This window comes from Phoenix dactylifera, chromosome 8 (assembly GCF_051530095.1).
Source record: "Phoenix dactylifera cultivar Ajwa chromosome 8, Ajwa_hap1_PhDact_Kaust_v1.1, whole genome shotgun sequence".
Taxonomy (NCBI): domain Eukaryota; kingdom Viridiplantae; phylum Streptophyta; class Magnoliopsida; order Arecales; family Arecaceae; genus Phoenix; species Phoenix dactylifera.
The window spans coordinates 15,379,775-15,394,440 of record NC_143197.1 but is presented as its reverse complement, the minus strand read 5'-3'; the positions used below and the strand labels follow the sequence as shown (position 1 = coordinate 15,394,440).

The 14,666-nt window shown below is 39.1% G+C and overlaps 2 protein-coding genes across 2 annotated transcripts in view; one reads left to right on the top strand and one right to left on the bottom strand.

The window, feature by feature from the left end:
* Positions 1–1,814: 1,814 nt before the first annotated feature.
* Positions 1,815–6,251, bottom strand: LOC149752989 (uncharacterized). The gene is made up of 5 exons (XM_089924926.1): positions 6,075–6,251; positions 3,917–4,154; positions 3,072–3,640; positions 2,055–2,797; positions 1,815–1,857 (listed from the first exon to the last, which is right to left on the bottom strand). The coding sequence occupies exons 1-5, from the start codon at positions 6,249–6,251 to the stop codon at positions 1,815–1,817; spliced, it is 1,770 nt and encodes a 589-aa protein (XP_089781052.1).
* A 2,112-nt stretch (positions 6,252–8,363) lies between these two features.
* Positions 8,364–14,666, top strand: part of LOC103705586 (Glycine cleavage T-protein family) — a 32,742-nt gene continuing 26,439 nt past the window's right edge. Inside the window, exons 1-2 of the mRNA XM_008789348.5 lie at positions 8,364–9,050; positions 10,353–10,471. Coding sequence (XP_008787570.2) covers positions 8,481–9,050; positions 10,353–10,471 — 689 coding nt within the window. The 5' untranslated portion in view covers positions 8,364–8,480. The remainder of the gene's footprint in view (positions 9,051–10,352; positions 10,472–14,666) is intronic.

Here is a 14,666-nt window from a genome sequence, read left to right as displayed (position 1 = left end):
TTCGGAACAGAGGAGCGAGAGGGAGTTGCAGCCTATAAAAGGCTCAGGCGTGAACCGAGGAGGGGCATTCTTCTCTTCCATTCATTCCTCCCCCACCGGGGGGGGCATTCCCTCTTCCCCACCGGGGACTGATCCCCATCAAGATCTTCTCAGAGGCGGAATCCCACAAGCTCCCACGGGAAGAAGAAAAAAATAAAAGGAGAGAGAAGAGTTTGGGTATTTTGGGAATATTTCAAAGGAGCCAATCACCATGAAGTCCTGCTGCTGTGCTGCTGCTGCCGTCCACCACTGCATGGAAGCCTAAGCTCTTCACTAGGGCTGGATGCAACCCTAACAAAGGGACACGGGTTTTATATTTTATTTTATATTCTTGGAGTTGTATGAACTTATTATTTTTAATGAATATCTTCTTTTGAATCATATTTAATTTCTGTGATTTTAAGTATGATGTTCGTACAACTGTTCTTCATGATCACTAAGTAAATATAAGATAGTCCATGCTTAGGGAAGATGCGATGTGCTGCCACCTTAGATTAGGGTAGACATTTCATGCCAACTGAAGATGGATTATGCCCAAATTACTTTTGTGAATTTTTATTTAAATGCTTATTAGGCTTGTAGCCAATTTGCATGTTAATCCAAGAACGAAATAAAATATAAATAACCCTTGTTCCGATGCTAGTGGTGAATTCCTTGCCCTAGGTTCCCTTAAACTAATATCCTTTTAATTGCATTTTCTTTTATTAAATTGCTTAATTTAATAGTCTTCACAAATTCATCCTTTTAAATATTTTTATTTTTAAGAAAAACAGCTATACCCCAATCCCTGTGGATCGATACCCGTAATCACTATCCTACTAGATACGTGCTATTGCGTGGTCTTTAAAGTTGACTATCAGTCTCATATCGGTTATTCGCTGTGATGCAAACCTCAACGAACCTGCCGTGAGACCCAACAACAATAGTTTGGAAAATTAATTCCCAGATCGTCCAAAAAGGTTAAAAGGAAAGGAATATAGACCCCGTTGCTATAAAGAGCAAGAAACCTATATTATCAAAGGATTAGGAATATTGACCCCGTGACTATAGAGAGTCAGAAACCAATATTATCAAGGGTTGGAGGTTCAAGTGTGTCAGGATCAAGCGCTACCATTACACCAAAACCGACCGGTGTTAGTGAAGGCGCAACTCTATTTCCTTAAACCCCACTAAAGGCAGCGCCACGAGTCGACTCCGACCAGGCCTCGCCCACCCCGGACTCCGACCTGGCCTCGCCATGGGTTCAGGGACCCTCGGGTATAACCCACCTACTAACCAAGCCATCGCCGTTGGCAGGCGGCAGGACATGCTGACAGTGACCCTCCCTGTGCTGCTAGGGACCCCGCAAGGTATGGCCCGCACAGCGGCAGAATATGTCCAACATTTCCCCCCCCCAACGCGATGCTTGGGTTTCGAACTCGAGACCTCTGGCTCTGATACCAATTGTCAGGATCAAGCGCTACCATTACATCAAAACCGACCGGTGTTAGTGAAGGCGCAACTCTATTTCCTTAAACCCCACCAAAGGCAGCGCCACGAGTCGACTCCGACCAGGCCTCGCCCACCCCGGACTCCGACCTGGCCTCGCCATGGGTTCAGGGACCCTCGGGTATAACCCACCTACTAACCAAGCCATCGCCGTTGGCAGGCGGCAGGACATGCTGACAGTGACCCTCCCTGTGTTGCTCAGGGACCCCGCAAGGTATGGCCCGCACAGCGGTAGAATATGTCCAACATAGGTGGAGTAGTTCAAGGCAGCTCCGCTCAACTTCTCACTAAAGTAAACCAAGGGTCTCTTGTCTTGTATAAGGATAGCACCTATACCAATACCAGAAGCATCACATTCAATTTCAAAAGTTTTAGAGAAATCTGGTAAAAGTAATAAAGGGGCAGAACTTAGCTTTTCTTTCAAGGTGTTGAATGCTTTCTCTTGTGCTTCACCCCATTTGAATTCAACACTTTTCTTGATGATTTCTGTCAATGGAGCAGCTATAGTGCTAAAGTTTGGAACAAACCTTCGGTAGAATCCCGCCACGCCATGGAAGCTCCTAACTTCGGTGATGGTAGTTGGTGTAGGCCAGTCTTTGATCGCCTTTACCTTCTCTTCATCAACTTCTACACCTCTAGTACTTACAACAAAGCCAAGAAACACAACTTTGTCCAAACAAAATGTACACTTCTTAAGGTTAGCATACAATTGCTCTTTTCTTAGCTCAAGTAAAACATTCTTTAAATGCCCTAAGTGTTCATGCAAGTTCTTGCTGTAAATCAATATATCATCAAAGTAGACAACCACAAATTTTCCAATAAACTTACGCAAGACATGATTCATTAAGCGCATAAAAGTGCTGGGTGCATTAGTTAATCCAAAGGGCATAACTAACCACTCATAAAGTCCATGTTTTGTTTTAAAAGCAGTTTTCCACTCATCTCCCTCTTTCATTCGAATTTGATGATATCCAGATTTCAAATCAATTTTAGAAAAGATAGTGGAACCATGGAGTTCATTAAGCATGTCATCAAGATGGGGAATAGGATAACGATACTTTACCGTTATTTTGTTGATAGTACGGCAGTCAATGCACATCCTCCAAGTTCCATCTTTCTTGGAAACTAGCAAAACTGGAATAGCACATGGGCTCATGCTCTCTCTAACATGACCTTTGTTCATCAACTCTTCAACTTGTCTTTGCAATTCTTTTGCTTCTTCGGGGCTGCATCTATAAGTCTGGTCTATTTGGAATTTGGGCACCCGGAACTAGGTCAATTTGATGTTCAATGCCTCTAATTGGTGGCAATCCTAGTGGCATCTCTTCTGAAAAAACATCTTGAAATTCCTGTAAAAGTGATATGGCAGTACTAGGCAAAGAATCATCAAGGTTAGTTGTTGAGAGATAAGCTTCCTTATACAAGATCAACATCATTGGCTTCTGTGAAACCATAGCTCTCTTAATCTCTCTTTCTTTTGTATAGAAATTCACTTTTTTTTCCTCTTTCTTTTTCTCACTTTTCTTATCAGATTCTTTACTCACAATTTCTTTTGAACTCTCATTTTCATCCTTACTTTGTTTAGCACTGGTTGCTACAGATTTCTTGATTTGATTTTGCTCTTCAAGAACTTGATGAGGGGGTAAAGGAGCCAAAGTGATGTTTCTGCCATTCTTGGTAAAGCTGTACTTATTTTTGTAACCATCATGGAGGGTACGCCTATCAAATTGCCAAGGTCTTCCAAGCAATATGTGACTTGCTTGCATTGGAAGCACATCACAAAGGACTTCATCAGAATATCTTCCAATGGAAAAAGATAGAAGTACCTGTTTTGTGACTTTTAATTCTCCACTATCATTAAGCCATTGAAGTCGATATGGATGAGGGTGCTTTTGAGTCTTCAACCCTAGCTTGTCCACCATCAGCTTGCTTGCCATATTCACACAACTTCCACCATCAATTATCAAACCGCAAACTCTTTCTTTGACATGGCAGCGAGTGTAAAAGATATTCTCACGTTGTTGTTCATCATTGTTTGTTTGAGCTTGAACATGAAGGGCTCTAAGAACAACTAAGGCTTGACCAACAACAGCCTGTTCTATATCACTAGCATCTTCAAGTTATGGCATAGACTATTTATCATTTTCTTCTTCAGAAACAATATCCCCATTATCTAGCAAGATCATGGTTCTCTTGTTTGGGCATTGAGAAGAAATATGACCAAAGCCTTGACATCGGAAGCATTTAATATCACGATTTTTTTGAGTTTGGTTGGAAGAAGTATCTTTTTCAGATTGTTTGGTCATAGTTTTTTCTTCTTTAGGCCTAGAAGTAGGCTTTTCTTCTTGTTTTGGAGTAGGACTCTATTTGGACTTCCAATTAGATGAACCAGCAGCTTCATGCTTCGATGATGATCTTCCTCCTCTTTTAAGTTGCCTCTCAACTTTCATAGCCATGCAGACCACATCTTCAATTTCCACATAATGTTGTAGTTCCACAACATTCGCAATCTCACGGTTGAGACCACAAATGAATCTAGCCATTGTTGCCTCTCTATCTTCTTCAACATTGGCACGAATCATGGTTATTTCCATCTCCTTATGGTATTCTTCAATAGATTTTGTTCCCTATTTAAGACTTTGCAACTTCAAATGTAAGTCTCTATAATAGTGTGAAGGAACAAACCTTCTCCTCATGGCAGCTTTCATGTCATCCCAATTATCAATTGGAATCTCTCGGTTTCTTTTTCGACTTAGAACCAATTGGTCCCACCAAATAATTGCATAGTCAGTAAAAGAAACAGCTGCAAGCTTAACTTTCTTTTCCTCCGAATAGTTATGACAATCGAAAACAAGTTCCACTTTTCTTTCCCATTCAATGTAAGCATCAGGATCATTTTTACCTTGAAAAGGTGGGAGAGAAAGTTTAATCGAACCTGTGTTGCGATCGACAACATCTCTATTTTGATGCATGTGCTGGCGATGTCATCTTGGTCTATGATCTCTTTGTCTTCGTATGGAAGCTAGGGAGGTTTCATCATCAAATTCTTCATTTTCACCTTCATAAGTATCAACATGATCAGCTGGAGGAATGGAGGGACGTCTGTTTTGCCTTCTCCCTCGTGGCATAGTGCCTTGCTGTATTTGATTCACTTGTTGGTCATTATGATCTAATCGTTCTCGGATTTCTTCAAGTTGGGCATTCATCCGCTGGAATTGTTGTTGCAGAGCTTGAATGTTCAATTTGGTGTCTATTGGTGCTTCCTCACTTCCACCTTGAGACATGTTGTAAAAATGGAAAGAACCTCACCACTCCCTCACGTGTTTCACTCAAATATATTTCACACAATCACTCGTCTTTGCACACAATGATTTGGCTTTTTCCCTCTGATGATCTCACACACTCTTGCCTTTTACCACTCAATTTTCTCTTAAAAGTTCTTGAGAAAACTAAGATAAATTTCAAAGCAAAGCAAATGAAAAACCAACACACTTAAAAATACAGATTTTTGAGGGGAGTCAATATGGAAGCAACAAGTGTGAAGAGTTTAGGAACATAAATGATGAGAAGAAATGGATATAAAAAGAAAAGCAAAGAATATGAAAAGAAAGCAAATGGATATGAAAAGTTGAATGATGGATATATAGAGATGAAATATGAGAAATAGATGATAATAAAAGGCAAACTTCTCCTTCTTCTTTTTTTTTCAAAACATTTAACCTTCTAACTCCTTTTGATCTCCCTTTTTTTTGTCTTTTTTTTCTTTTCTTTTTCTTTTTCTTTTTTTTTGTTTTACAACTTCAGTCTCCTCTTTTTATGTTTTTCTTTCAATAATAGAACCAACAGCAATATCAACAAAGATGAAGCACGAAAAGAAATGGTAGAGAATAGAAATGAAATGGTTATGGATGAAATGATATCAAACGATGCAAAAGGATGAAAAAAATATAAATGATAGAATATAAAAGCAAATAAGGAATAGGTAACCTGATTGGAAACTTGGCTCTGATACCAAATGATGCAAACCTCAACGAACCTGCCATGAGACCCAACAACAATAGTTTGGAAAATCAATTCCCAAATCGTCCAAAAAGGTTAAAAGGAAAGGAATATAGACCCCGTTGCTATAAAGAGCAAGAAACCTATATTATCAAAGGATTAAGAATATTGACCCCGTGACTATAGAGAGTCAGAAACCAATATTATCAAGGGTTGGAGGTTCAAGTGGTTGTACTTGAAACTACCGTAAGTTCTACACAAGAACAATAGAGAGAAAATTCTCACAAAAAGATTATATTTCGGAATTGCTTGATTACAAGTGAAAACACCAAGTATTTATAGGCAAAACAAGCCTTGGGTGCATTGAACCAACTAGAAAAACATTAAATGAAAGTTGGTGAAGATGAAAGGAATACTACTTAAAGTCTTGGCAGCAATTAATTAACCTTGAAAAGTTGCAGCAAAACTCCCAACCATTTTGACTAGGTTCATCCTTCATTTGCAAGCCTCAAAAATGTCCTTCAGCCTTCCAAAAGCCACATATTAACCATCTTCAAGTCCAAATCTTCATGTGGACTAGAACCTTCTCCTTGGGCTTGAGTTAATAAAGTTTGGACAGCTTCTTGAAGTTTCTTGGCCCGAGCTCTTGTGATTGGCCCAGTTGGAATCTCCACATCATCTGGAGCATCTTCTTTGTCCTTGTCAAAGTCCTTGAGCTGGATCATATCACGTTGGGTAGATCTTGGGTACTTATACAGGATCAAGAAACCCAAATAATACCTTCCAGGTAGCCATTTTGGGTAAGGTCTTGGATTGTTACAAATGGTATCAGAGCGACCCGGCCCATAACCAATGTGGATTAGGGAACACTGCAGCACGGATTCATTGAGGCTGACCACGGGCCAATCGTGGTGTTTGTGATTAGATTTGAATAGATTTGAACCCTTAGCCTGACGAGGACGTCAGGGCATGAATGGAGAGAGTATGTGAGGATCCGTGCGGGCGTGTGTTTAGTCCCACATCGGTTATTCGCTGGGTAGATCTTGGGCACTTATACAAGATCAAAGAACTCAAATAATACTTCCGGCTAGCCATTTTGAGTGAAGTCTTGGGTTGTTACAATAACAATAGTTGCTTAACTGAAACATGTTTTCGTGAAGTCATGGAACACTATATGAAAATCAGGCACTGTCGACGCTTTTTAATTTATATACCGATGCTTTTCCACATCAGTAGTTTTATCCGAAGCTTTCTAAAGCATCTCAAAAGCATCGTCTATGCTATCATCGAAATTCAATTTTACGATATTTGTTTAAAACATCGGTAATTATAAAAGACACCGATGCTTATAAGTGTCGTTAATCGTCGATGCATTTTAAAAGCGACGACGATGAAGCGTCTTATATCAACGATGCTTATTTGAGTCTCTAATTAACGACGCTAATAAGCATGTTAATATATATTTTAACGATGCTTTAAAGTATCGTAAGAGTTATTTTTTTTTAAAAAAATATTTAATTTTTTTTAAAAACTCTGCATACATTTATATACACCAAATATATGCACAACAAAAGTTATATAATAACACGTCACAATCAAATAGATTATTCAAAATATTCAAATGTCAAATATGATTATATTTACACTGTCAATTTATATTTACAATGTACTTCGAAAAACATAAAAATGTACATATAAAACTCCAAAATAAATAGTCTAAGAGCTATTAGGGGTCGATGGCATCATCATCATCATCTCTACAAGTAGAGGAAGTATCAGGAACCTAAAAAAAAAAGATAGAAACTTTAGAAGTTAAGAATACGAAAATCATTAAGCTCATACAAAAATACATGATAATTATGTAAAATATTCAAATAGATGTAGTTAAGTCGATAAGTACCGGGATGGATAGCCTTAGTCATTCAGTATGGTTCCTCTCAGTTTGAGGCTAGCTTTCTAAGTTCTCCTTATCTTGCAACCTCAACTTTTCCAAGCATGAGGTCTCTAGAATAGCTTTCCTCTGGCTTTGGAGTTGTAATACCAAGCTCTCGTTGCTGATAGGCCATTATTATGATTTGGGCTTGGTCCTTAGCCTCCTCAAACAAGTTGACATTTGCACAGAGGTCATCGGAGTTACTTTGGTTGTCATTCATATCCACTCAATAAGACAACAAGCATATCTCTAAAGGGATGACCGCTTCTATGCCAAAGGAGAGGTTGAAGGATGTTGCTCTAGTTGTAGTGTGATGAGTGGTACGATATGCCCGAAGATACTACCATACCATCTTGAGTTTGAAGAGAGAGAAAGAGGGAGGGAGAGGTTAATGTGACCAACTTGTAATATTAACGGAGTTATTAGGATAACCAAAATATGTTATAATTAAGCTTATATACATCATGTATATACAATCAGTTCATAAATAAATCAGAATTACGGAGATTTTATCCTCTTCTGATTCCATTGTTTTCCTTCTCTTGTGAAGAACTATTTTTGAAATTAAAAATCAGAAAATTAAGCTGCTTTTGCATGATTTAATATGTAAGGATTTAAGAATTTTATCGGGTGGACTATTAAGTTTGATCATGAATTTAAAACTTCAGTTTACTCCTCCATGTGGCTGTGCATCACGGATCTTGATAGGCGTGTCGCTTAGCCGGGGACATGATAAACAAATGCACCGGGATCAAATACGCGCCCTCCAAGGGACAGTGGAAGGGAACGAATGATCTATGGCCGCCACTCACTATTGATCCTCTTGATTTGCTAAAGGAATCCTCGTCCACCCACTCCCATCCCAATAAATAATAATAATGTTTATCAATCTATATCCTGTCCCCACCCACCAACTCGAAAGGTTCATCCCACCAGCCCACCCCTTCAATCCTCATTCCACCAACATCTCTTTAACTCACCTCTTCATCCTCGGCTGCTGTTCCCATACCGTCCATCCAAGATGAGAGGAGGCGGTCTCTGGCAGCTGAGCCAAATCCTGACCCGCCGCCTCTCCCAGTCCCAACCCCTCCACCGCAAGCCCTTCGCCGCCGCCGCCGCCGCCGCCGAGACCCAGCTCAAGAAGACGGCCCTGTACGATTTCCACGTGGAGCATGGGGCCAAGATGGTTCCCTTCGCCGGGTGGAGCATGCCCATCCAGTACAAGGACTCCATCATGGACTCCACGGTTAGCTGCCGCCAGAATGCCGGCCTCTTTGATGTCTCTCACATGTGCGGCCTCAGCCTCACCGGCCGCGACTGCGTGCCCTTTCTCGAGCGCCTTGTCATCGCCGACGTCGCCGGCCTCCGCGACGGCACCGGCACGCTTACCGTCTTCACCAACGAGCGCGGCGGCGCCATCGACGACTCCGTCATCACCAAGGTCAAGGACGATCACATCTACCTAGTCGTGAATGCCGGGTGCAGGGACAAGGATCTCGCCCACATCGGGGCCCACATGGAGGCCTTCAAGGCCAAGGGAGGGCACGTCGGTTGGCACATCCATGATGAGAGGTCCCTGCTCGCCCTCCAGGTCTGCTGCCATCATTCTTCTTCGAATGATGATGATGATGTTTTATGGAAATTATAATCGAGATTTTATCCTACTGGATTTTGATCGTGTTTTAGAGAAATCTGATGCTCCTTGTGCTTGTCCAAGGTTTCTAAACCGATGTTTTTTTATAATAGGAATTAGGATTGCTTTTGTTTTCTGTTTCTGTTAAACAAAAATCCAAGGAGAGATGAACTAGAGTGAACAACATGCATGATGAAACCCTTTTGTTTTCTGAATTGGTTGGTAAAATCTTCAGAGCTTTTGGTAGCGGAGATGTATTGCTTTTAACAAAGAGGGAAAACAGAAGCAATGAATAGCAGAGTTCTTTGCATCTTCAATGTCAATCGCCATCTGATATTTCACTGATTCTCAGAGAAACAAAAACTCAAAAACAACAATGATACCAAACAAGCCGTTAGATTTTTATGAAGGACAACTTATGTTTCAGTTCATGTCTTATTTGAGATGTAATGCTTGATGGAATGTTACTGTGGCACATTTCTCTCTAGTGGTTAGTTGGCCTTGTATTATTGTCACTCCTCTAAATGAGTACACAGAAATTTCATGGAATTCATTTCTCTCTAGTGGTTACTTGGCCTTTTATTATTGTTACTCCTCTAAATGGGTACACAGAAATTTCATGGAATTAATGTTTGGACTTTAATGTGAACCTTTGAATAATGTGAACAGCCAGATCCAAATCTTACACATTACCATATTGTTATGAAATATCTAAATAATGAAGTAAGTGATTGTGATGGATGTGATGAGTTTCTGGCTGACTTGCATGTCGAGATGGTGAAATTATCAAACTCTTTATCACTCACTGAACAAAGTAATCTACTGCAATGGATAGTTAGGTTTTGATTATTGTGATAAATGCCTGCTGTCCTTAGTCTTTATGCAGGTGTTTTGGATTACTATCATTTGACTTTTCAGACTTGTGTTATTTTCCTAACTTCTTGACAGCTCTTCTTTTTCCCCACTTCCTTTCAACTGAAAGGCTCAAAGAACAAAGATGGACCTTGTACCCACTTTTTAATAGAAGAGATGAGGCTTGTTTGTTATGATTCATAATTTTATTAGTTTTCCTTTATCTTAAAATCCATATATTTGTGCAACTGACATGTTTTTGTGCCAATTATAGAAAATTGATGTGGCAGCTTATGGAGCCTAATACATTTCTGTAGCTTCTTTATCATGAAATTGTCCCTGCATTCTTATATCAACCTCAATGTTCTACTCTCTAACTGGTTCAAAGCCTTTCATAAATTTGCTCAGGGTCCCCTGGCTGCACCAGTTCTTCAGTTGGTAACAAAAGAGGATTTAAGCAAAATGTATTTCGGTGAGTTCCAAATGCTGGACATCAATGGAACCCATTGTTTCCTCACGAGAACTGGGTATGTTTCTTTTATCTCCTTATGCTTACTATCTTTTATTTCTATGGCATATTATTCATTTTATGTATAGAAGCAGCTATATTCCTTGATTCATGAGAATATGTAAACTGGAACATCCACAACATTTTTCTCTGTAAAATGTTCATGTTTATGTTTTGATTAATTTGGCTCTTCATCCTCTCATAGATATGTTTATCATGCATAAAAGCAAATTTTATATCATTTTAATTGATTCCCATTTAAATGGTTTAGCAAAATGACTTTTGGGGTCATCTTGAAAATTTTATCCACCAATTGAGATCAACAAGTATGGAGTCCATTATGTTGTCATGACATTGTAATGCAGCTAACTTGCAATTGAAAATATGCTGATGAGAAGACAGTTAAATGTAAGGAAAATGAAGGAAATCTTACTGTGAAAATGGGGACAGCGCCTTTTTCCTCCAAACATGTTAGGGCTTTGAAGTGAGTATTCATTGTCATCTGAAATTCTCAAACTGAAGCATTATAGCCTATATAGGTTTAAAGGTAATAAACATTGCGGCATACTCAATAACTTAGGAGTTGTTTCACCTTTTGCTCTATTCAGTGGTTATCTTATCCCTTCTAAATCTCATTCTGAAAATCATTTACTCTATGTTGCTGTTAAAATTATCAGCAAAAAACCATGCTGAGAATCAAGGCCCATGTATGATTAGTTTCTTTTTCAAAATAATTATAATAAGGCCTAATAAGCATAAATTTGGGAACTGCAGAAAGCAAAAGCTGCTTATGTGAATTAATTACAATTGAATCATTTTATTAGGTTGATGTGAGCCTACCTATGCAACTGAAAGTTCTCTACCTTTTAAGGTTAAGTAGAAGTTATCTTCATTAAATCAAATTATGGATTTTGCGTCCCAAAAGTAGAGGTTACTTCTGTGCATCCACCAGACCTTTGATCTTTGTTCCTTAACTGCTTTGACAAATCTCACATGCCAAAGACCTACACTCAAACTTCAGTGTCATCTGTTTGTAAATAGCCTCCAAACCAATCAAAAGCCAATGATTTAAGGAGTGGGACACTCTTTGACTCATTCTCAATCTCAGCACATAACTATTAGACTACTTTTGCCTTCTCTCTATTCCTCTCAATTATAGAGGCCAATCATGGCCTTTCTGCTCCCTGATTTTGATGACCAAATATGAAAAGGTGGGTTCCGATGGTGTGGGATTCCTTGTTGGCACGGTTGAAACAGTTGTAGGGAATCTCAAAGAGACTCGTTCATTGTCTTGCCCTACATTGAAGTTGTCCTGCCCTATATTGAAGTTGTCCTGCCCTAGTGGTTTTTGCTAGGTACACCAAATGCTCAGGGTTGCCCATTTAGAGGATAAAGAGACCCCCCCCCCCCCACACCTCTCTTTTTTCTCACTGTTTCCACTCCCAAAAATTGAAACCCCACCCTTTCAGCTCATTGCTCTTTCTAGCTAAGAAACTTTGATGCCTCCTTTGTGGCTTTATTGAATTGGAAAATCTTTGGTTTTGTAAAATATTTGTATTGGATACCCTTTGTCTCCCTATGCTACTCAAAGCAGTCCTTTCCTTTTTTGAGAGTAAAAATAGGTAAGCTAAAGTTGGTCCAAAATCTGGGTGGATCCAGATTCACTGAATTAGGGGTTCGGTGACTCATATTATAATTGTGATTTAATATGTTATTCAACCTGAAATTAACTAGGACCTAGTATTTTCCAGCCATAAGCTTAAATCAGATTTATAAAGTGAGAGATTGGTAAATATTTCAGGTCAAGGAGGATTTTTAGCAATCAGATATCAAACCAGATCTAAGAATATGATAATTTGTATTTTAGGATTTCAAGTTTTTATGGGAAAGGACAATTTTAATTACAGGTTGAAAAGAAAAAAAACTAGGGTTCAGAAGTAGTTGGTTGTGGGGAGGGGAGGAGGTTGTGCTGGCTGAGCTTACTTCTAGAGATTCAAAACAATTAGCTGATCTAAATGTGATTGAGCAGTCTTAGAATCATTGATGAAATCGGTTCCGTGCCTCATGGATCGAATGCAAAACTATATTTCATGACCCTTAGTTTCCTATCCTTGATGATCAGATGTTTCTTAGGGCGAGGCCACATACTAGGGTTATAGGAAGCATGTCTTTCAAGCTGTCACGAACCCACCTAGACCTTGTAATTAGCACAAAACTTAGTAGCAGGAATCTTCTGCTGAAGATGTTGCACCCGCTTTGCAATTTTCATGGAAACTCGTCCTCACCCGCTTCCTTATTATATAAAAAAAAAATAAGAGACCCACTTCCCACACTTGCCTCAGAATCTGCTCCTGCATCCAAACCTGCTTCTGGTAACTACAGTGCAGGAGCAAATCAAATGCCCAATCTATGCTGTTGATCCAATGCCTTTTAGAATCATTGATCGGATAAACCCAAAAGAGCCACTTGCACCAACAATAATAATCATGCAATTGTTCAGATTGCTTGATTAGGATTTAAGCATAAATGACAATAAAAATAAATAGATCATTAGTATCTAGCAAAAACTTCATCTTATTAGCCTAATGCTTTCAAAGAAATGTTTCTTGCCTAGAAAATTGGTTAACAATGTTGCCCAGTTATGCAGCCCAAGAGGCGGGGGTGAGTTGGATTTTTCAAAAACTTTTACTAAATGCAGTGGAATTAAATACGTAATAGAAGAAAATAAATTTCAACTGATGACGAATAAGTAAATAAGCTGAAAATAAAAACAAACAAATCAAGCAATGCAAACACAAAAGATTTATAGTGCTTTGGTGCCAACCCTGTACCTACATCCACTTTTCAAGATTTTGTTCTTGAGAATTTTACTATAATTTATAAATCAAATTACAACCCAGTTGTTTTTCGGGTTCACAACCAAACCCAGTTGATTATTTTTGGTCAATCAACCAAAATTTACAACTGATTGTTTTTCGGGTTCACAAACAATCCAGTTGATTTTCTCAGAAAATCAACCAAAATCTACACCGATTGTTTTTTGGGTTCACAATCAACCCAGTTGATTTTTTCAGGCAATCAACGAAAACCTTTACTATCCCATTTCAAGTTTGGATGGACCTTTTTTTCGAGTTTCAATTCTGGAAGCTTGTTACAGCAAAAAATAGAAAGAATTTAAGCACAATGAATATAGCTCCAAAACAATAAATACAAAAGAATAAATGAAGCTAGACTCTGTTGGTTGACTTGATTGCTCTTGACGACGCTTCACCAATTCTATGATGTTGAGGATGTGATCGAGCAGCTCATAATGAAAGCTCTTGATTGATATTCTCTTTGAGGCTCTCTTCTTGCTTATTTTTCTTGCTCTAATGGATTTTTCTTTGTAGTGCTTGAGCTCTTTTTTTCTTTCTTTGGTGTTCTCATGCATTTATACTCTTCGGAGAGGGTTGGAACACTTTTCTAGCCGTTAGACAGTTAATAGAGATATTGTGTGATGAAAGCAACCGTTCTAATTCACAAAAAAACTAGCTGTTACTGTTGTCAGGCGTAGAGGGGTTGACTCGAGATTTTCAAGAGTCGACTCGTGATTTTCAAGAGTCGACTCGTGATCTTTAGGAGTCGTCTCGAGCTTGCTTCTGTTTCTACTGCGCTCTATCTTTCTTCTGTTGCACTTATGGAGTTGGCTCTCTCAGTTCAAGGGTCGACTCGTCAGATGACTAGGGTCAACTTTTGATTCAACTGTTTCGCATTATTAAAATCAACCCTCTAGCGTCAACAATCTTCTCCTTTTTGATGATGAAAAAAAATTCTTATGTTCCAAAGAAAAAGATATAATCAATGATAACATCTGACGCAGTTGGGAGCAGCGTGTGGGAAACGGAAAGGATGATTATGTGGATGGTGGGCGTGGCAATATTTTTTTGTCTTGATTGTGGCTGCAGATTGAAAGGGAAAGGGATGCTGAAACATGATAAAGGGATGCTCTGATATCACTTGACGCAGAAGGAAGTGGGAAGGTTGCCAATTTTTTTTTGTTTGTTCTTCTTCCCTTTGTATGATGGCTGAAACTATCTTTTTTTTTTTTTTCTCTTCTATGGTAATGGCGGCTAGGGTTCTAGGGATGGTGGAAGTAGAAAGATGAAGGGGATGGCTAATGGGTTCAATTGATTGCACTAGTTGGCGGCTGAATTTGGAAAATAAGTGGGCAGAAT

Bases quoted from the DNA above. Each gene is read 5' to 3' on its own strand.
- LOC149752989 (XM_089924926.1), bottom strand. From the start codon at position 6,251: ATGATCCAGCTCAAGGACTTTGACAAGGACAAAGAAGATGCTCCAGAT. The intron at 3,641-3,916 runs GTTCATCTAATT...CATAACTTGAAG, and splicing joins ATCGAAGCATGAAGCTGCTG to ATGCTAGTGATATAGAACAG. The intron at 1,858-2,054 runs GTTTGTTCCAAA...GTATTGGTATAG, and splicing joins GTGGCGGGATTCTACCGAAG to GTGCTATCCTTATACAAGAC.